This window comes from Pristis pectinata, chromosome 40 (assembly GCF_009764475.1).
Source record: "Pristis pectinata isolate sPriPec2 chromosome 40, sPriPec2.1.pri, whole genome shotgun sequence".
NCBI classification, from domain to species: domain Eukaryota; kingdom Metazoa; phylum Chordata; class Chondrichthyes; order Rhinopristiformes; family Pristidae; genus Pristis; species Pristis pectinata.
The window spans coordinates 2991532-3012586 of NC_067443.1; the positions used below are offsets into that span (position 1 = coordinate 2991532).

Genomic DNA, 21055 nt, shown 5'->3' on the forward strand with positions numbered 1-21055 from the left:
TAAGGAGAGGTTGGACAAACTTGGGTTGTCTTCTCTGGAGCAGCGGAGGCTGAGGGGAGACCTGATAATACGATTATGAGAGGCCTAGATAGATTAGACAGCCGGTAGACAGGGTCAAAATGTCTAATACTAGAGGTCATGCATTTAAGGTGAGACGAGGCAAGTTCAAAGGAGATGTTCGGGGCAAGTGTTTTTGTTAAAACACAGAGAGTGGTGGGTGCCTGGAATGTGCTGCCAGGGGTGGGGGTGGAGGCAGATACGATAGAGGTGTTCAAGAGACTCTTAGACAGGCACATGAATGTGCAAAGAATGAAGGGATATTGTGCAAGCAGAAGGAATTAGTTTAGTTAGGCGTTTAATTATTAGTTTAATTAGTTCGGTGTAACATCATGGGCCATAGGGCCTGTTCCTGTGCTGTACTGTTCTATCTTCTATACTTCCAATCAGAGAAGAAGGCAGGTTAAAAGAATAGAAGGTATTGCAACTTGATTTTAAACTATAGCTTGTTACAGAAACAACATCAAAGTAAATCCATCATGCATAGGAGACATCAGGAGGGGTGTCCCAGAGTTTGGTCTAAGGCTTAGCTCCTAGTCTTAAAGGGAGAGGAGAGGGCTTCAGCAGGGAGTTCTTGACCTCAGGACCTCAGTGGCTGAACACATTACAACAGCACATCGATTAAAGTCACGTACGGGCAAGGCTCCAGAACCACAGGAGTGCGAAGAGCTGTTGGGTGTTGGAGGTCACAGAGAAAGGAGGTTGTGGGTGCAGAAACAAAGAGGGAGGGTGTAGCAGACTGAGAACCACTGTATTTCACACAGGGGAGGAAGAGGGAGAGGAGTCGATGGGTGAATGGGTTGTGGGGAGCAGAGCGTTGGGTGAGCTGAAGGTTAGCTAAGGTGACAGGTTAGACGCCCTGACAGGAAGCCAGTCAAATCCAGACATCACAAAAGGTGCTGACTGACTCAACAGGTCAGACATCATTGAACAGGAGCAGGAACACGTCAGACATCACTGAACAGGAACAACACGTATCTCAGGTATCAGCCCCAATTCAGTACAGAAAGGTATACAGCCAAACATCATCGAAGGGGAGGCAAACTCTGCACACAAGTGGAACATGGGCTGAGAATAAGAGCTAGCTTGATTGCTAGTGTAGCGGTTGGTGTAACGCTTTACAGCACCAGTGATCCGGGTTCAAATCCGGCCACTGTCTGTAAGGAGTTTGTACGTTCTCCCCGTGTCTGCGTGGGTTTCCTCCGGGTGCTCCGGTTTCCTCCCACATTCCAAAGACGTACGGGTTAGGAAGTTGCGGGCGTGCTACGTTGGCACCGGAAGTGTGGCGACACTTGCGGGCTGACCCCAGAACACTCTACGCAAAAGATGCATTTCACTGTGTGTTTCCATGTACATGTGACTAATAAAATACCTGATCTTATCAGTCCTGAGGAGAGGCTGGGTCTGTTCTCCCTGGAGCGGAGGAGGTTAAAAGGGAACATGATTGGGGGCTGAGGTGGGGGGGGGGGGGGGGGGGGGGGGGGGGGAGAGATTTAGAGCGGATCAGAGGGGGACCTTTTTCACCCAGAGAGTGGTGAGTGCCTGGAATGCACTGCTAGATAGAGTTGTGCAAGCAGAGTCACTGACAGCATTTAAGGAGTGCCCAGAACTTGTACCACTGAGGCACATACAGGCCAAGCACTGGAAGATTAATGCAGGTGGGGTGCCCACTGGTTAGCGTGGATGTGATGGGCCAAATGGCCTGCTGTATGCCTCTATGACCGTAAAAGAAACAAGCACACATTGCATCATGTTCAGGAAGGGACAGGAAGCTAAGGGGGGAGGTGGGGGGGGGGGGGGGGGGGCTGGTGTGGAAGACTGGGAATACAATGGATGTCAGACCAGAATCAATAGGACGGGTAGTCCTTTATTGGTGCTCTCAAGACAACAGTAATTATTGACCCATCTCAAGAGCAGAAGCAAAAATTTAGGATAGTACTCTCAGCGCTTGGGACACAAGGCCTAAGAAATTCCAGAGCCAATCCATTTCTCTGCTCCATACCTTCATTTACGCTTTACAGCCTTCATCCAGCCCTCTCCATTTCACCCTGTCTCCATTGTCATTCTATTTCTCTTAAAAACATCTCTGCCCTCCCTCCCAAGCACTCCACATTCACATCCCTCTCTGGGTAAAGAGCTTTCCCTTAAATTCCACCAGTCAGTATCTTATAGTTAAAGAGAAAATACTAGAATCACTCAGCAGGTTAGGCAGCATCCGTGCAGAGAGAAAAAGGGCTAACGTTTCAGGTCATGGATTCATACAGCACGGAAACAGGCCCTTCGGCCCAACTTGTCCATCCTGACTGTGTTGCCTGGCGAGCTAGTCCCATCCGCCCGTGTTTGGCCCATAGCCCTCTAAATTTCTCCTATCCATGTACTTACTAGATGGTTTTTAAATGTTGCTAATGTGCCCACCTCAACCACTTTCTTGCAGCTCGTTCCAAGCATGCACCACCCTTTGCGTGAAGAAGCTGCCCCTGATGTCCGCTTTAAATCTCTCACCTCTGATCTTAAACCTATGCCCTCTTATTTTTAGCACCCCCTTCCCTGGGAAAAAGACTTTTTTTCCACCCTGTCTGTGCCCCTCATGATCTTATCTCCCTCTATCAGGTCACCCCTCAATCTCCTACATTCCAGGGAATAAATTCCTAGTCTACGCAACCTCTCTTTGTAACTCAGGCCCCCAAGTCCAGGCAACATCCTGGTAAATCTTTTCTGTACTCTTTCTAATTTAGTAACACCTCTCCTATAACAGGGCGACCAAAACTGTACACAATACTCCAAGTGCGGCCTCACCTACATCTTATATAACTACAACATAACTTACCAACTCCTACACTCAGTGCCCCGACTGATGAAGGCCAGCGGGCTAAACGCCTTCTTCACCACCCTGTCTACTTGTGACGCCACTTTCAGCAAACTATGCTCTTGCACTCCTAGGTCCCTCTGTTCCATAACACTCCCCGAGGCCCTACCATTCACTGTACAAATCCTACCCCGGTTTGTTCTTTCGTCAAATCCTGCTTTTATTTCAGACTTACAGCATCTACAGCTTTTAATTTTTTTTTCAATAGTGACCTCTGTTTTCCCTAAGATGAAATACTCTCTACACCTACCATATCAAACCCTTCCATAATTTTCAATATTAGACTGCCTACCCCTCGTTCATTTCCTATTCGGGTGGAAAAGGTCCCAGACTGTTCAAACTTTCATGAAAAGGTATAATTTCTCCATTCTGGTATCATTCCAGTAATTTTTTTGCATCTTCTCCACTGCCTCTTTTATCCTTTTGCATAATGTACAGAGCAGAACGGTGCACAGTATTCCAAGGATGTGCAGAACAGTAAATACAGTCTACAGAGTTATTTTACCAGATGCACTCTTTCTAACCTACTTTCTTATTGTCTGGAATTGTAATCCCATTATAGCAATTTGTGGTTGGCAAACGAGTATGTGTGCCCCCAGTTTAAAAGCCTCAGACAGCTCCTTCTCCATTTTAGGAGCACTGTTACATTCTCGACCGTCCTCAATTCAAATTTAACGTGCATACTGTCCGCTCTTTAACAAAAATAAACTCAGAAATTTCTGGTTATATTCGCCGATAAATTAGCTGCCTTCCCCCTTTCATTAATACAAGAATACAAATGGAAATGTCACAACTTCGATATGTATAGCACTTTTAATGTCACAGAAGGTTAAATATTAGGTCAGGAACCCAAAGCTTGGTCAAAGCATATATTGAGGGGAAAAAAGAAGTGGGAGGTTGACAAAGATAAAGCCAGAGCTCAGAGCCCAGGTAACTGAAGGCAAATACAATGAATGCTACAATCTGCAAGACTGCGCCGCCATTTCACAAGATCTTGGCTGATCGGATTGTAACCTCAATTCTGCCTTCTTGCCTACCTCTGGTGACCTCTCACCCTTTTGCCCATCAACTTTCCACCTACTTCTATTACTCAAAAGGTTCTGCTTCCACCACCAAGGGAATGGCAAAGACGCACGATTGCCCAAAAGTAAAACTGTTGCCTCGTCTCACCCTTCAATGGGTGACCCCCTTTTTCAAACAGTGACCTCTAGTTCTAGATTCTCCCACAAGAGGAAACGTCCTCTCCACACTCACCCTGTCAAAACCCCTTTCAATCAAGTCCCCGCTCAGTCTTCCAGACTCCTCAGTATAGTTCATCCACCAGCTTCCCTTTATCCACAGCACAAGCTACTTCAGCGAGGAATGATAAATTGGTCAAAGATGATCCCTTTTAACAAAGCCACATTGACTTCGTCCTCAGATGGCGATGGGGCGGTGTACAGGAGTGGGATAGAGCGACTGGTTGAGCTGTGTCTCAACAACAACCTCGCACTCAACATCAGGAAGACCGAGGAATTGATTGTGGATTTCAGGAAGGGGAAGTCCGGAGAACACACACCAGTCCTCATTGAGGGGTCAGCGGTGGAAAGGGTGAGTAACTTCAAGTTCCTGGGCATCGATATCTCAGAGGATCAATCTTGGGCCCAACACATTGATGCAATCACAAAGAAGGCACGCCAGCTGCTCTACTTCATCCGGAGTTTGAGGAGATTTGGTGCGTCACCAAAGTCTCTTGCAAATTTCTACAGATGTATGGCGGAGAGCATTCTGACTGGTTGCATCACCGCCTGGTACAGAGGCCCCAATGTGCAGGATCACAAGAGGCTATAGAGGATGGTAGACTCAGCCAGCTCCATCATGGGCACAACCCTCCCCGCCATCTTCAAGAGGCGATGCCTCAAGAAGGCAGTATCCATCACTGAGGACCCTCACCACCCGGGACATGCCCTCTTCTCGTTACTACCATCAGGGAGGAGGTACAGGAGCCTGAAGACCCACACTCAACAATTCATGAACAACTTCTTCCCCTCCGCCATCAGATTCCTGAACGGTCCATGAACCCATTAACACTATGTCATTATTCCTCTTTTGCACTATTTATTTATTTTTGTGACTTACAGTAATTTTTAATGTCTTGCGCTGTGCTGCTGCCACAAAACAACAAATTTCATGACATATGTCAGTGATAATAAACCTGATTATGATTCTATTACCTTGACTGTGTTCTAAGTGCTCTGCTGTACATCCTTAATCATTGCTTCTATCAAAGGTAAGGTAGATAAAATTCGAGGACATAGATTTGGGGTAAGGGGCAAGAGATTTAGAGAGGGGGACCTCTCTCCACCCAGAGAGTGGTGAGTATCCAGAACACACTGCCTGAGAGAGTGGCGGCTGGCAGTGTTTAAGAAGTGTCTAGAATTTGACTCACCATGACGTAGAAGGCTACAGGCCAAATGCAGCAAGGTAGGATTAGTACGATGGGTGTCCACTGTCTAGCTTGGATGTGGTGAGCTAAATAGTCCATTTCCATGCTGTACAACTCTACGAGTCATGGAGCAAATGTTGAGACTACCGGCCTGTAGCTGACTGCATTTTGCCTTCTCTTTTGAATAAAGGAGCTACATTTATCAATCTATTGGAAGTTTCCCAGAGTCAAGGGAATTCTGGAAAATTTAAACCAGCGCATCAATATCTCACACCAGTTCCACTACCTCACTCACAGCTGCGGCTCCTGACTGCAATTCCCAACAGCAGTACTGAGGGAGCAACTCCCACATCGGAAGTGCCATCTTTGAGGAGAGGCACCGCCAACTGCCCAGGGGTGCGCCAGGAGGCTAAAGAAATTCGGCATGTCCCCTTTGACCCTCTCCAACTTTTATCGACACACCACAGAAAGCATCCTATCCAGGTGCATCACGGCTTGGTATGGAAACTGCTCTGCCCAAGACCGCAAGAAACTGCAGAGAGTTGTGGACACAGCCCAGCACATCACAGAAACCAGCCCCCCCTCTGTGGACTCTGTTTACACTTCTTGCTGCCTTGGTGAAGCAGCCAGCATAATCAAAGACCCACACCCCAGACATTCTCTCTTCTCCCCTCCTCCCATCAGGCAGAAGATACAACAGCCTGAAAGCATGTACCACCAGGCTCAAGGATAGCTTCTATCCCGCTGTCTATCAGCAGTGGAAAAATTGGGCTCTTTAATAAAGCATGACAAACACATGTTCGATCATAGCAGCAAAGGCCATCTGATGTCATCTTATAGGACTATTGAACGGTCCCCTAGTACGATAAGATGGACTCTTGACCTCACAATCTACCTCATTATGGCCTTGCATCTTATTGTCTGCCTGCACTGCACTTTCTCTGTAACTGTAACACCTTATTCTGCAGTTTGTTACTGCTTTACCCTTGTACTACATCAATGCACTGTTGTAATAAAATGATCTGTATGGATGGCATGCAAAACAAAGTTTTTCACTGGACCTCAGTACATGTGACGATGATAATTCCAGTGTCCCCCTCTGCAAACTGCACTTGTCAATTGACCAGCTCTCTGGAAAATTGGGCAGCTCCCTGAACATTGCTACAAATAGGTCGGGTGGCAAAGAAGGAATATGGCACGCTTGCCTTCATTGGTCAGGGCGCTGAGTACAAGAGTAAGGAAGTCATACAGCAGCTACTTAAAACTTTGGTTAGGCCACACTTGGAGTACTCTGGTCGCCCTATTACAGGAAAGATGTGGAGGCTTTGGAGAGGGTGCAGAAGAGGTTCACCAGGATGCTGCCTGGATTGGAGGGTATGAGCTAAAAGGAGAGGTTGGACAAACTTGGGTTGTTTGCTCTGGAGCGCTGGAGGCTGAGGGGAGACCTGATAGAGGTTTATAAAATTATGAAAAGTGTAGACAGAGTAGACAGTCAGGATCTTTTTCCCAGGATAGAAGTGTGAAATACTAGAGGACATGCGTTTAAGGTGAGGGGGGGGCGTGGAGTTTAAAGGAGATGTTTGGGGCAATTTTTTTTTCTCTACACAAAGTGTTGGGTGCCTGGAACAGGCTGCCAGGGGTAGTGGAGGCAGGCAGATACAATAGTGGCGTTTAAGAGGCTGTTAGACACATGAATATGCAGAGAATGGAGCGATATGGATCATGTGCAGGCAGAAGGGATTTAGTTTAACCTGGCATTATGTTCGGTACGGGTATTGTGGGCCAAAAGGCTTGTTCCTATGTTGTACTGTTCCGCGTTCGCCACATTCTAGGTGGGAACAAATGACCAGCAAATGCACAAAAGGTCACTAATTAGCTCACACCCACAGACAATTGAGGCAGAACATGGTGAAGTGAAAGAAACCTAAAAATTGCATAACAGACAGGACTGGTCTGGCACTGAATCATTGACAATCACTCACCATCAACAGTTCATCAGTTCCCTGCAAAACTAAGGAGTCTGACAACACACAGTGAGTCAAAGATGAGTAACTATATTGCTATCAATGCGAGATAGAGCAACGCTGCTTGACTGCTCTCGAGTGAGTCTACCAGCTCAATGACTTCACTTGGACGAGTCACAAGGTCAAGTTCCATCCAGCTAACTGAGCTCCCAATCTAAACTCAGGCTGTCAGTGATGCACTGTCAATACTGATGTGCTTTCTGATCCCAGGCCACTTCTGGGGGACCAGAGGGACCAAAAAGTATTTCAGGGACTTCCTTCCCTGGCTCTAAGTACTTTCAACCTCCAATGCCAAAAAAGCAACCATTTAGATATGATAAGGTATCTTTATTAGTCACATGTGCATTGAAACACACAGTGAAATGCACCTTTAAACACTTGGCTATTGAACTTTGCAAGATTGGTACCATACACAGTGTAACTACCGTGACTGATGCTCTGGGAGATGGGAAATGCAGCCAGCCCTATACAGACAAGGCTGTGTTATGACTCAAAAACAGAGAAATGCTGGAAACACTCAGCAGGTCAGGCAGCGTCTGCGGAAGGAGAACCAGTTAACATTTCAGGCTGAAGACCCATCATCAAAAGACTGATACGTTACCTGTGTTTCTCTCTGCCTGAGCCACTGAGTGTTTGCAGTACAGTACTTTCTGTCTTTAGTTCAGATTTCCAGGAGCAGCACTATTTGATGTTCATTTACTGCACTTGTGGCCTGACAGAGATCTTTGAAATCCCGATAAGTTGACATGTAGGAATGGTCCAAAGCTAGGAGCCATAGTATACAACATTAATTAATAAATTTAAGTGCAATTCAGAGCAAACATCTTGGGTGGTAGAGTTGCTGCCTCGCAGCTCCAGCATCCTGAGTTCAGTCCCCATCTCACTGCTGTCTGATGAAGGGTCTTGACCCGAAACGTCGACTGTCCGTTTCCCTCCACAGATGCTGCCTGACCCGCTGAGTTCCTCCAAGCTCCTTCGGCTGCTGCTGCAGCTAATTTTGGACTGGATATTAGCTCAACAGGAAGGGAAGGCGTCCAGACAAGTGATGATGGGACGCAACTGGTTGTTGGTGAGCCGATTCCATGCTTACAAATTTTACCTTGCAGCTTAAAATCGGCACTGCACACTACCAGGCATGGAGAACATCAGGGGAGTCAGACACAAATCAACAGAGACAGTGGTAAGTTTTAAAACAAGGGGTTCAGGATGCACTCCAATACCGAATGTCAAAGTAAGTTAGAAGCTGTTAAGAGAAAGGGTCTGTCCCAGGATATCCAACAGACAAACAGGAAGGAATTAAACCACAAAAGGAGCAAAAAAAAGTTTCAAATGTTTTTGGCCTGAATTAGGAAGTGCTGTCAATTCTGCTCACAGAACCCACAAGCGTAGAATTGCTCAGAACAGGAAGAGGTCACTGAGTCGATTCTGTCAGCAGCCGAGATAAGAAGGGCAAATTAACGTTTTGGGGAACATGCTGATTTTACATTGTGCAGGATCGGTGTTACTTAGCTGGCTTGCTGCTTTCTAGGCTTCAATGCATTCCTCCAATAATAAGACTGTCATACTGTAGTCACTGTGTGAAGCCAAGTCCAGTAGCAAAATATACTAGCACAAAAGTAAAGAATCCCTTGATGAAGGGACTTTACCCAAGACTTTGACCCATTTTTAAGATGCGGACAAACACTTTGGAAATTGAACTGGCATTAGTAAGTGACTCAAGGCAATGAGGCCACAAGACAAACTGATCTCTGCTGGGGACTGGACACTGCACTCACAGAACCAATGACTTCAAATAGAAGTCAGGCTGCTTTGAAGGCACGAAGATCAGACAGAGGAAAATCACCCCAGAACAAGAGCCAGGGGTTATAAATTTAAGACTGCTTAAAACACTGGATAGTCATACAGCACAGAATCAGGTGCTTTAGCCCAATGAGAACATACCAGCCACCCATTTACTCCAACCCTACACTAATCCCACTTCATTCTCCCCACAATCCCATCAACCCCTCTAGATTCTACCCATCACCCGATTTACAGCGGTCAATCAACCCACCGACCGACCGTACACCTTTGGGAATGTGGGAGGGAACCGGAGCACCAGGGGGAAACCCACACGGTCACAGGGAGAACGTGCAAACTGCACACACACGCACACAGCACCAGAGGTCGGGATCAAACCCGGGTGTCTGGAGCTGTGAGGCAGCAGCTTTACCTTACCCAGAACCTGGAACAATCTGCCCAAAAGGGCAGTAGAAACCAATTCCTTTAAAAAAAAGGAGCTGGATGGGTGCTTAAGGGCAAGGACAGTGTAGGGATGTGTGGCTGCATGACTGGCCTCCCTCTGTGCTCTAGTTTCAACCAATTCCACCAGAGCAATGCACCAAAGGCGGCATCCACCAACAACCCTCCTTTACAGTGTATTCCAACAATTCCTCCCAAGATTACGGACAAAAGAGCAGGGACATGGGACTACATGATGACAGGCTCCCTTCTGTGCGTGATATTTCACTCTTCCAACATAGAGACCCAACAAGGAAGGAGAAAGTCAGCCAGCAGATCCTTCAGCAGCTAATTCTCCCCCACGTTGTGTCCCAGAGACCAAGCAGCAAACCCTTAAAGCCGCACCGCTCTCGGAAGGGTACAAAATTGGCCGATGCACTTGTCAGCAGCGATGGCAACACAACACAAAAGTGAAAACCTGAGAGACCCTGTCTAACGTGACAAGTTCACTTCGTGCTAGCTGGAAACCTGAGCTGTGCAAGAAGTCAAACGCAAACACGTTCTGAAATGTCCTGGTGTTTGATTTGAACGAGGATGGGGGGGGAGGTGTGAGAGAAAGAGAAAAAGATGCCTTCTGAAACCTTTTCCCTGAAACGACAGGGGAAAGGAATTTGTTACGACAGATCTAAAAAAAACATACAAAGCAAACAGACCTGATAATCTCCCATGACTGTTTAAATGCAGCACACAAGTGGTTGGTCTGAGAGCTGTTCACAGCACAAGTCTTACTTTGTTAAGTCCCGTCTCCTCTTAAGTAACAAATGCACAAACATCATATGGTATCTGATCACGAGACCAGATCCTTAACCCACCCCAACCAACAAACTTATTCATAAACACAAGTCTGAAGTATCAAGTAACACTATGCAACACTTGATACGAGCCAGCATTGCTGCCGATGATTACTCCAATATTGAATTACAGAACTACTCCCATAACATTACTCTGGCCTTACTGAATGCCAAACAAACACTACACATCTCCTTTTCTTTTGGACCAAAACTGGATCTAATCCAGCAACAAAAAAAAAGCTCATATTCCAGTGTAAACGTGGAATGAGTCTGCAAGCAAATAGGGCAAATGGTTTTAATCATAGCGCATAGCCGTTTATTCCATGGGCAGGGCAGTGAGTTTTCCCAACCACCTCCCCCTTTCACAACTTTTTAAATGGCTCGGCACACAGCAGACAAGCCAGCGCGGATCTAGGAGTGGAAGCTGCAGTGCAAGGGAGAAACAGAACATACTGGGGAATACTCGACATGCTTGGCAGCATCTCTGGAGAGAGGTAGCGAGTTAACACTTCAGGTTCAGACACAAGAGATTGTGCAGATGCTGGAATCTGGAACAGCACACACAAGCTTCAAGTTCAAGATCCTTTGTCAGAACTGACAACTGAAAGAACCATAGAACACCACAGCACAGAAAACAGGCCATTCGGCCCTTCTAGTCTGTGCCGAAACTTTATCCCGCTAGTCCCATTGACCTGCACTCTGTCCATAACCCTCCAGACCTCTCCCGTCCATGTATCTATCCAATTTATTCTTAAATGAGTGAGCCCACATTTACCACGTCAGATGGCAGCCCGTTCCACACTCCCACCACTCCCTGAGTGAAGAAGTTCCCCCTACACCCTAAAGACATGTCCTCTCGTACTCATCTCTCCTAATCTAGGTGGAAAGAGCTTACTCGCATTTACAAGAGAGGAAGAAAAAAAATGTCTGTAGTAGCGGCGGAGAATAATGTGGAACTGGGGACCATGACAGCTTTGGGATAAAGTAATTCAGTTTCATTACAGAGGGAGGTCAAGGGAATGTGCATGCTGATGCACGACTTAAGGAGTGGATCTCAGGAAGTTCTTTCGAAGGGTTACGGACCTGAAACAATCACTCTTTTTCCTCTCCACAGATGCTACCTGACCTGCTGAGTATTTCCAGCATTTTCTTTTTGATTATTATTAGTAATACTTCAGGCCAATGATCTTTCATCAGATTCATCTTACAGGGGCTAGCTTAATGTACCAAGGCAAGGATCTATGGATTCGAAACCTTAATACTGTGCACCTGTTTAAATATTTGTTCAAGGAGTGTAGGTCATAGATACAGAGAAATATAGGAGGGAAACAGACCCTGGAGCCCACCAAGTTCATGCTGATCTTTACTACTCACACGTACATCGAAACATACAGTGAAATGCATCTTTTGCGTCGAGTGTTCTGGGGGCAGCCCGCAAGTGTCGCCACGCTTCCGGCGCCAACATAGCACGCCCACAACTTCCTAACCCGTACGTCTTTGGAATGTGGGAGGAAACTGGAGCACCCGGAGGAAACCCACACAGAGACGGGAAGAATGACACTACATCTATCGCAGTTTTTATTCTCCCCACATTCCCATCAACTCCCTCCATATTCTACTCCTCACCCACACACCGGGAGGCAATTTACAGCAGCAATCAACCCACCAATTTGCACGAGGAAACCAGAGCACCCATGGACGGGATTGAACCCAGGTCTCCGGCACTGAGAGGCAGCGGCTCTACCCACTGTATCACCCTCAGTGTCATTAGCCAAGCCAGCATTTATAGCTCAACCAGCTAAGTGCTCAATTGTTCTGGGGAATAGTTAAGTCTTAACCACATTGGTTGTTAAACAGAAGCCTGCCTGCTCTTTCTGCTGTGTGCAAAAGATCTCACAGTACCGTCTGAGGAAGAGTGGGTGGTGGGTTGTGGGGGCAAGATTGATTCCCATGGTCCTGGGCCAATGCTTTATCACTAAACCAACATCAATAAGGTACGTAATCTGATGATTATCATTTCAGGGAATTGTGCTGTGCTCAAATTGACTGCCAAATTGTCTGAAGTATTCATTAACTATTAAGTGTTTAGTGACACTCTGAGGGGCACTATTGTAATCTTCCCATGGGTCTGGAAAGGGATATGGACGAGGCAGGCTTAGCAATAGCACATTTTCCTCCCGAGGCAACAATTAGACTATTAGTTGTTTCAACAATGATTACCATTTCCAATGAGAGCCATTTAAACATTTATTTATTTAAGTGAATTTAAATCTCACAGCTGCCATGGCTGATTGAATCCACATCCCCTGATCACTCCTCTGGACATTGGATCAGAAACATGAGCTTCAAATATGCCCGGTGTTGGCAGACATTAACGCCATGGAGGGATGGGATGGGAAAGAGGGCGGCACAGAGGCACAGTTGCGCACCAGAGACCCAGGTTCGATCCCGACCTCCAGTGCTGTCTGTGCGTGTGTCTCCGTCTCTCTCTGTGTGGAGTTTGCACGTTCTCCCTGTGACCACGTGGGTTTCCCCCCACCCCCGGGTGCTGCTGTTTCTTCCCAAATCCCAACGACATGTGGATTTTGTAGGGAAACTGGCCACTGTAATTTTCCCCCCAGTGTGTGGGTGAGGGGTAGAATCTCGGTGGGAGTCAACATACTGAGAATAAAAAATGTAATTAATGTAGGATTAGCATAAATGGGTGTTTGATGGTCAACATGGACTCTGTGGGCTGAAGGGTCTGTTTCAGTACTGTATCTCTCTAATAACATCATGGACTTCCTTTTGCAAATATCTACCAGGAGCACCAAAGGGGGCTCATGTCATTCCTTCCCTAAAGCTGTGGATGATGCAAGACACCAGGCAGTACAATGTTCAAAGGAAGGAACAGTAAGCAGTGAGCATTGCTCACCAGTAAAGAGCCAAAGAAACAACGTTGATACACACTGCAAGGTTCACATAATCTTACGTTTGCACTTTCCAGTTGTCTCCCGACCCATATCATTCTGAGATGTGCCAACGTGCGTTGGACACAGGCAGGATTAGGGGCCACTCGTCCTTGTCACAAGTGCCAACTCTTCAGCCATTTGCAGCCACTCTACTACGCAAATATCAGGTCGTAAATGTCAAAGTCAAATTTATTGTCATATGCACCAGTACATGTCTGCACAGGTGCAATGGAAAACTTGCAGCAGCATCACAGGCACATAGTATCATATAGGTAGCATTCACAAGAAAAACATAAATTAAACACAACTTTTACAAGAATGAACACAATTAGAACAAAAGATAAACAAAGCCCATTTTAGTGCAAAGTGCCCAAAGTGGTCCAAGTGTTGCTAAACTGTAGTGATTAGGGTTGTGCCGGTTGGTTCAAGAACTGAATGGTTGAAGGGAAGTAGCTGTTCCTGAACTTGGTGGTGTGGGACTTCAGGCTTCTGTACCTCCTGCCCGATGGGAGCTGCGAGAAGATGGCATGGCCCAGATGGTTGGGGGGGGGGGGGGGGGGGCGGGGTTGATCTTTGATGATGGGCATTGCCTTCTTCAGGCAGCGCCTCCCATAGATACTCCTGATGGTGAGGAGGAATGTGCCCGTGATATGTTGGGCTGAGTCCACGACTCTCTGCAGCTTCTTACATTCCTGCACATTTGAATAGCCGTACCAGACCGTGAAGCAGCCAGTCAGGATACTTTCAACAGTACGTCTGTAGAAGTTTGTTAGAATGTTCAGTGACAAACCCAACCTTCTAAGAAAATAAAGATGCTGGCTTGCCTTCCTTGTGATTTGCATCTATTATCCAAGCACAGTTTATCCAATATGTTAACACCCAGGAATTTCACAAGACAAAGGAGCAGGAGTAGGCCATTCGGCCCATCGAGTCTGCTCCATAAGCTAAACTAAACTATTCCTATCTAACCCCAATTTCTGGCCTTTTCCCCATATCCCTTGATACCTTGACTAATTAGATACCTATCAATCTCCACAGCTGTATGTGGCAACAAATTCCATAAATTCACTACCTTCTGGCAAAAGATTTTAAGGAATTTAAAGTTGTTGACTCTCTCCAACACGCCAAATGGACCCCAGAACTAGTTTATTACCCATATTGGGGAGAAGAAAACAAAGCTCGACACTGGCTGGGGGTTAGGGAGGAAAGCTTTTTTAAAAAAAATAAAGCCCATCTTTCAAGCACCCCAAATTGCTTCATGTAGAAATGAAATAAAGGATAAGAACTTTTCAATTGCATTGGTCCTTCAATTTCATCCTCTCTTCACTCAACTACAGCACCACACTGTCAGTTGTCTCCATCTACAGAACAAGTTGCCCCGATGGCTATTGTTGACACAGAACAAGTTGCCCCGATGGCTATTGTTGACACAGGCATTGTCAGTTTTAGCACAGTGAAGTTCAGGCCGTGTGTCCGAGACAACGGAAAGCAAACAAAACTGCAGATGCTGGAACCTGAAACAAAAACAGGAATCCTGGAAGGACGCAACTGGTCAAGCAGTGTCTGTTGAAAGAGAAACCAGTTAACGATTCTTCTAAGGAAAAGTATATAGGGATATGGGCCACATGCAGGGAACTGGGACTAGCTGAAGCAGACAACTTAGTCGGCATGGCTGAGTGGGGCCAAAGGGCCTGTTTCTGTGCTCCCTGGCTCCCTCCTAGTCCACTGCATTCAGTGTTGACATTGTGGTCTTCTCTACATTGGGTGATCGCTTTGTGGAGCACCTGCACTGTCCGCAGGGTTTGCCATGGTGAGCACCAACATAAACTGGAACATCTAGTTCAGGCACTTTGCAACCATCTGGAAGGAATATTGAATTTTTCAACTTCAGGTAAAATAGTCTCTCCATTTCCCATTATCATGCTTTATGTCCCTTTCTCAGCCTTTTTCTTTAACATGTCTCACTAACATTCAAGCTCCTTACCACCTGATCTGTCTCAACCTCCCTCCATCTAGTTTTCTGTCTTACACCTCACTTCTTCCCCTAATCTGCTTTCAAAACTGACACCCCACCACCAGTTCTGAGGAAGGGTTCCTGACCCAAAACGTTGACTGATTTCTCTTCTCACTAGCAGAGATCTTCCTGCATTGCTGCTTTAGCAAAAACCCTAACCACTACAGTTTAGCAACACTATGACCATTTTGCACTTGTTCTAATTGTGTTCTTTCTTGTAAAAATTGCATATAACATGTTTTTTCTTGTGAATGCTGCTTATATGATGCTCTGTGCACGTGATGCTGCTGCAAGTTTTTCATTGCACCTGTGCATACAGCAATAAACTCAACTTTGACTTTTGACTGCGTGGGAGAGACCCTCTCCAGAGACGGAAGCACAAGATTCAGGCTCACGTACTACTGAGAGAGAGCAGTGGGGGCACAGTCTTTCAGATGAGACCATGTTGTGTACCCTTATAGGCAGACGTAAAAGATGTCTTAATGGCTCATTAATTGTCCCTGGTGTTCTGATGTCAACATTTATTGTTCAAACATGTGACCCAGGTCTTTTCGTGTTTGTGGGATTCACCTCTGCACAAATTATCAGCATCATTTCCTATATTACAGCAGCAGCTCAACCTTGAATCATACTTCCCTGGCTATAAAGCACTCTGAGACATCCTGAGCTAGTGAAAGGCACTGGAAAAACACAAGACTTTTTGTGGTGGCTGTTGCACCCATTAGCATTCTACGTCTTGCTTTTTAGTTTCCCTTCCATCGCCTTTGGTTCTCAAGCCTGCTGAGTAGCTTCAATGGAAAAAAAGTACAGAAGTCCATTTTGTTGTGTAGGTGGCCACACTGCAACAAATTCACTTCCTGGACCTTCTCAGGACATTGTCAAAGTTGACACCAAGTCATAAAACGAGAGACAAGTGGAAGATTCATTTAAAGGTGCAATTTAGAGCAAGGTGGATGGACGTGGATATGTTCAAGGAAGGAATTCCAGAGCTTGTAACTGCATGTAGCATGGAAGCCGACAGTTAAAAGCAGAGGCTGAAAAATCAGACAAAACTGCAGATGGTACAAGCAGACTCACCTAGCCAAACAGCACTTAAACAGGCTCTTCAGCCCACCTCTTCCATGGTGGCCATCAAGTGCCTGCCTATACTGATCCCATTTTCCAGCTCTTGGCCCATAGCCTTCTATGCAATTGCTTGTCTAAATACTTTAAATGTTGTGTCTCTCTGCCTCCACCACCTCCTCAGACAGTGTGCTCTGGATTCCAACCAAGAACAGCTCCCTCCCTTCAACCATTCGGTTCTTGAACCAACTGGCACTATAGTGGATTTTGTTTTTTTGTTCTAGTAGCGTTCTTTCTTGTATAATTTTGTATAAATTTATGTTTCATTTAATGTTTTTCTTGTGAATGTTGCATATATGATGCTATGGGCCTGATGCTGCTGCAAGTAAGTTTTTCATTGCACCCGTGCACACACGTACTCGTGCAGATGACAATAAACTCGACTTTGACTTTAATTCCATCTGCCATTTCTCTGCCCATCTTACCAACTCATCAATATCATTCTCTTATCCAATTACCCTCCTCATTACCAACACCATCTGCACACCGTACTCAGTCATACCTCCTGTATTCATATCCAGATCTTTAATGTACAGAAACAACAAGGGTCCCTGCGGTACACCGGTGGTCACAGGCTTCCAGTCAGACAAACAACCCTCAGCCATCACATTCTGCCTCCTATCACCAAGCCAATTCCAGATCCCGTTTGCTAGTTTGCCCTGGATCCCATACACTAACCTGTTGGAACAGTTTCCCAAGTGAAACCTTGTCAACGCCCTTTCTGAAGTCCACGTTGACTACATTAACCGCACTACGCTCACCAACAAATTTAGTCAACTCAAATTAGTCAGACGGGATCTGTCATGGAGTTGTATGCATGGAACAGGCCCTTCGGCCCAACTCATCCATGCTGACCAAGATGCCTATCTAAGCTAGTGTATTTGCCTGCGTTTGGCCCATATTCCTCCACACCATGTACCCATTGAAATGTCTTTTAAACGCTGTAATTGTACCAGCTTGTTCCATATAGCCAACACCCTCTGCCTGGAAAAGTTGCCCCTCAGGTCCCTTTTAAACCTCTCCCCTCTAACCTTGAACCTACATCCTTTAAGTTTTAGACTCTCCTATCCTGGGGAAAAGACAGTGACCATCCACCTTATTATTTTATAAACCTCTAACATCTCCCCTCAGCCTCTTTTGCTCCAGGGAAAACAGTCCCAGCCCATCCACTCTCTCCTAATAACTCTCCCCTAAACAAAACCAAGCTGACTATCCCTGACCAATTCCTGCCTCTCCAAATGCAGATTAATCCTGCCAGAAATCTTTTTCTGATAATTTCTCTACCACTGACGTCAGACCCATCATCCAGTAATTACCTGGCTTATTCCTGCCGCCTTCCTCTAATTAAGACACCACATTCGCTGTCTTACAGTTGCCTGGTACCACTTCTGTGACCAGAGAATTTCCAACAAATGATCTGAAATGCTGACGTTGTTTCTCTCCCCACAGATGCTGCCTGAGCTACTGAGTGTTCCAAGCACTTCCTGTTATTGTTCTACTTAAGAGCAGGGATGTCCAAGACACCAGACTGGCAGAGTGCAAGGAGCAGGGGCGGGAGGAGGTTACAGAGAGCTTCAGGCCATGGAGGGGATTCCAAAATGAGTTCAAAACGGGATGGGGTTGCCAGACCAAGAGTGTAGGTCAGCAAGCACAAAGAACAGGGCTTAGTGCAAGTCAGGACACGAGTGACAGAGTTGGATGAACTTGGGGGTTAGGTCAGAGACTGACCACAAGAACATTGCAAATGTTAGTGCACAGAGCATGGAGTCTCTCAGCCACACTATTTGCACCATTAAGCATTCCAACCTTCCACTTTGTTCTACCATGGTGAATATTTAACTCGAGTCTAATTCCAAGGGTCATTTCTATTTCCTTATCAGCTTCAAAGGACTGGGCCACACACCAGCTGTCAGGCACAGAGCAGGCACAACCATTGCAATCAGGGTTTAATCGGTGGTCTGAGAGGTCAAGGTTAATCTGATTAGACACTGGGTTATTCAACAGTTACAAATCAAAGGCTACAGGCCACAGCTTTTTCCACCTTTCCCCATAGTCGGCAAGTTCAGACCACAAGCGCACCAGTGTGCTTATGCAGGCAACCCCCGCATTACGGCTATTCGGGATTCACAAATCACGACCCAAATATTTGAGATGCAGAATAAAACTCGCTCTCATGGAATTCTTTCCTAAACTCGTGTTTCTTGATGCATGCACAGATGACGGCGCTTCGTGTTATGGAAAGTCATGACACGGACTAGTTTGTAGAAACGCAACCCCCACATAACACAGGGGTTGCCTGCACTCCTTTTAAGTACAAATATTCAATTGAACTCATAACCTTTGTTTCTGATGAGGGAGATCAGGGGAACAAAGCCGGAAAGGATAAGAATATGGAAAATGGACCCATGAATCACCCATTCAGCCCTACTAGCCAGCCCGTGGCTCAGCTCCATATCCTATATTTCTTTACAACGTAGAAGGATGCCATTTCCCCATCGAGACTGTGCTAGCTCACAAAGCAAAGGCAATTGCCCAGCCAATCCCCCATGTCCCTCAATTCCCTCGGAGTCCAAAGATCTATTGAATATGGTCACTGATTCAACAGCCAGAGCTTTCTGAGGAAGATTCCAACCCTACTAGACTTTATCGGCTGCACTACCCTCAACAATATTTCTTACCTCAGTCCTAAACGACCAATCTCTTATGCTGGTTCTAGACTCTCTGGTTTAAGGAAACAACCTCTCAAATCTATCACCCCACCCCACCCCCAACCCCCTATTCTCTAACCTAGGGTCGATCCCTCTCAGAACCTTCTATATTTCAATGAGGCCACCTCCTTGGATGCTGGAAGAGACCGAAGCCAACCTTCCTCTTCTCATAGAACAGAACCCTTATGCAAGGAATAAATGCAGAAATAGGAGTCCCATGTCCCAGGTGTGCAGACAGAAAGTGCATTCAGTGCTCCAGGTGCAGTTTCAACAAGGCTTTCTTAGTTCTGCACTCCAACTGCCTTGTAATAAAGGCAAGCACACTATTCACAGAACACTACGGTAAAGGAACAGGCCCTTTGGCCCACTGTGGCGGTAATCTAAGCCAATTCCATCTGCGTGATTGATGGTCTATATCCCTCCATTCCCTACCTGTTCATGGGCCTGTCTAAATGACTCTTAAACATTGCTATTGTATCTGCATCGACCACCTCCCCTGGCAGTACGTTCTAGACACCCACCACTCTGTGTGAAAAAAAACTTGCCCCTCGCAAATCTCCTTTAAACTTTTTCCTCTCTCACCCGAAACCTATGCCCTCTAGCATTTGACACTTGCATCCTGGGAAAAAGACTATCTGTACCCCTCGTAATCTTACACACTTTTATCAGGTCTATATTGCACTGTACTGCTGCCGCAAAACGACAAATTTCACATCATATGTCCGTGATAATAATTCTGATTCAGGTCACCCCTCAGACTCCTACACTCCAGGTGACGTACAACGGTCAACCATGAACTTGCTGAATGGCGTGGGCAGTATGGCCTAATCCTGCCATTGTTTACGTGAAGTAATGGCCCTTCTCATTCCAGAACCTGGTTGACTTGCACCATTTTCCACTTCTTATTTCAGTACCATCCCTTCACTGTTATAAGACTCTTGAAAGGACTTCTTATACGATAAAGATGAACTCTTGATCTCTCAGTCTACCTCGTTGTGGCCCTTGCATTTTATTTGTCTACCTGCACTGCACTTTCTCTGTAACTGCAACACTATATTCTGCATCCTGTGTTTCTTCCCTTTTGTACTACCTCGATGTACTTATGTCTGGATATAGACAGAAGCTTTTCACCGTATCTCGGCAAGTGTGACAATAATGCACCAATTACTATTCTTACTTGGGGTGGGAAGGTTATCGGTGCAGTAGCCTTGTGGTTTCATTACTGGATGAGCAGCCAGAGCTCTAGCCCATGCATCCAGAGACAAGAGTTCAAATCCCACAGGGTAGCAGGGGAATTTGAGTTCAATTAATTAAACGTGGAATTAAAGAGAAGCTGCTCTCCGTAATGGTAAACATGAAACCACTGGATCGCTGGAGACACTCATCTGGTCCAATAATATCCTTCAGGGGAGGAAATCCTGGTCTGGAGTACATGCAACTTCAGACCCAGCACGTGGTCGACTCAGTTTAGGGGCAATTAGGGATGGGGAATAAATGCAGGTGCTGCTGGCAATGTGCACATCACTTGAACAAATTAAAAATTAGCCTCTGACCTGCAGGTTGCCTCTTATGTTAATGGTGGAGTTACAGAACACTCGTCTCTCTGGCAAGGGAGCGAGTCTGAACAAACTGGTTGCGATTCTGGTGGGGAGTCTAACCCCAGAGATGGAAAAGCTCAGGCTTGCCCTCCCGGTGCCTGCAACGAGGGACAGCCATGTACTGTCAGAGTCATCAGTGTTCGGACAAAGGGACCACATCTGCTTTCTCCAGCAAAATACCTCGCACTACTCTTTTGCAACGTAGTTATCCCCAAATTC

At 46.1% G+C, this 21055-nt stretch overlaps 1 protein-coding gene across 9 annotated transcripts in view; it reads right to left on the reverse strand.

The window, feature by feature from the left end:
- Nucleotides 1-21055, reverse strand: part of shc1 (SHC (Src homology 2 domain containing) transforming protein 1) — a 132934-nt gene that overhangs the window by 88187 nt on the left and 23692 nt on the right. The window contains exon 1 of one of the 9 annotated variants that reach the window (XM_052045869.1): nt 10306-10400. The exons of 7 other annotated variants lie outside the window; for them this stretch is intronic. In XM_052045869.1, coding sequence (XP_051901829.1) covers nt 10306-10320 — 15 coding nt within the window. In that variant the 5' untranslated portion in view covers nt 10321-10400. Of the gene's footprint in view, nt 1-10305; nt 10401-21055 lie in introns of those variants that run through there. One more of the 9 variants, XM_052045870.1, reaches the window with a different exon arrangement.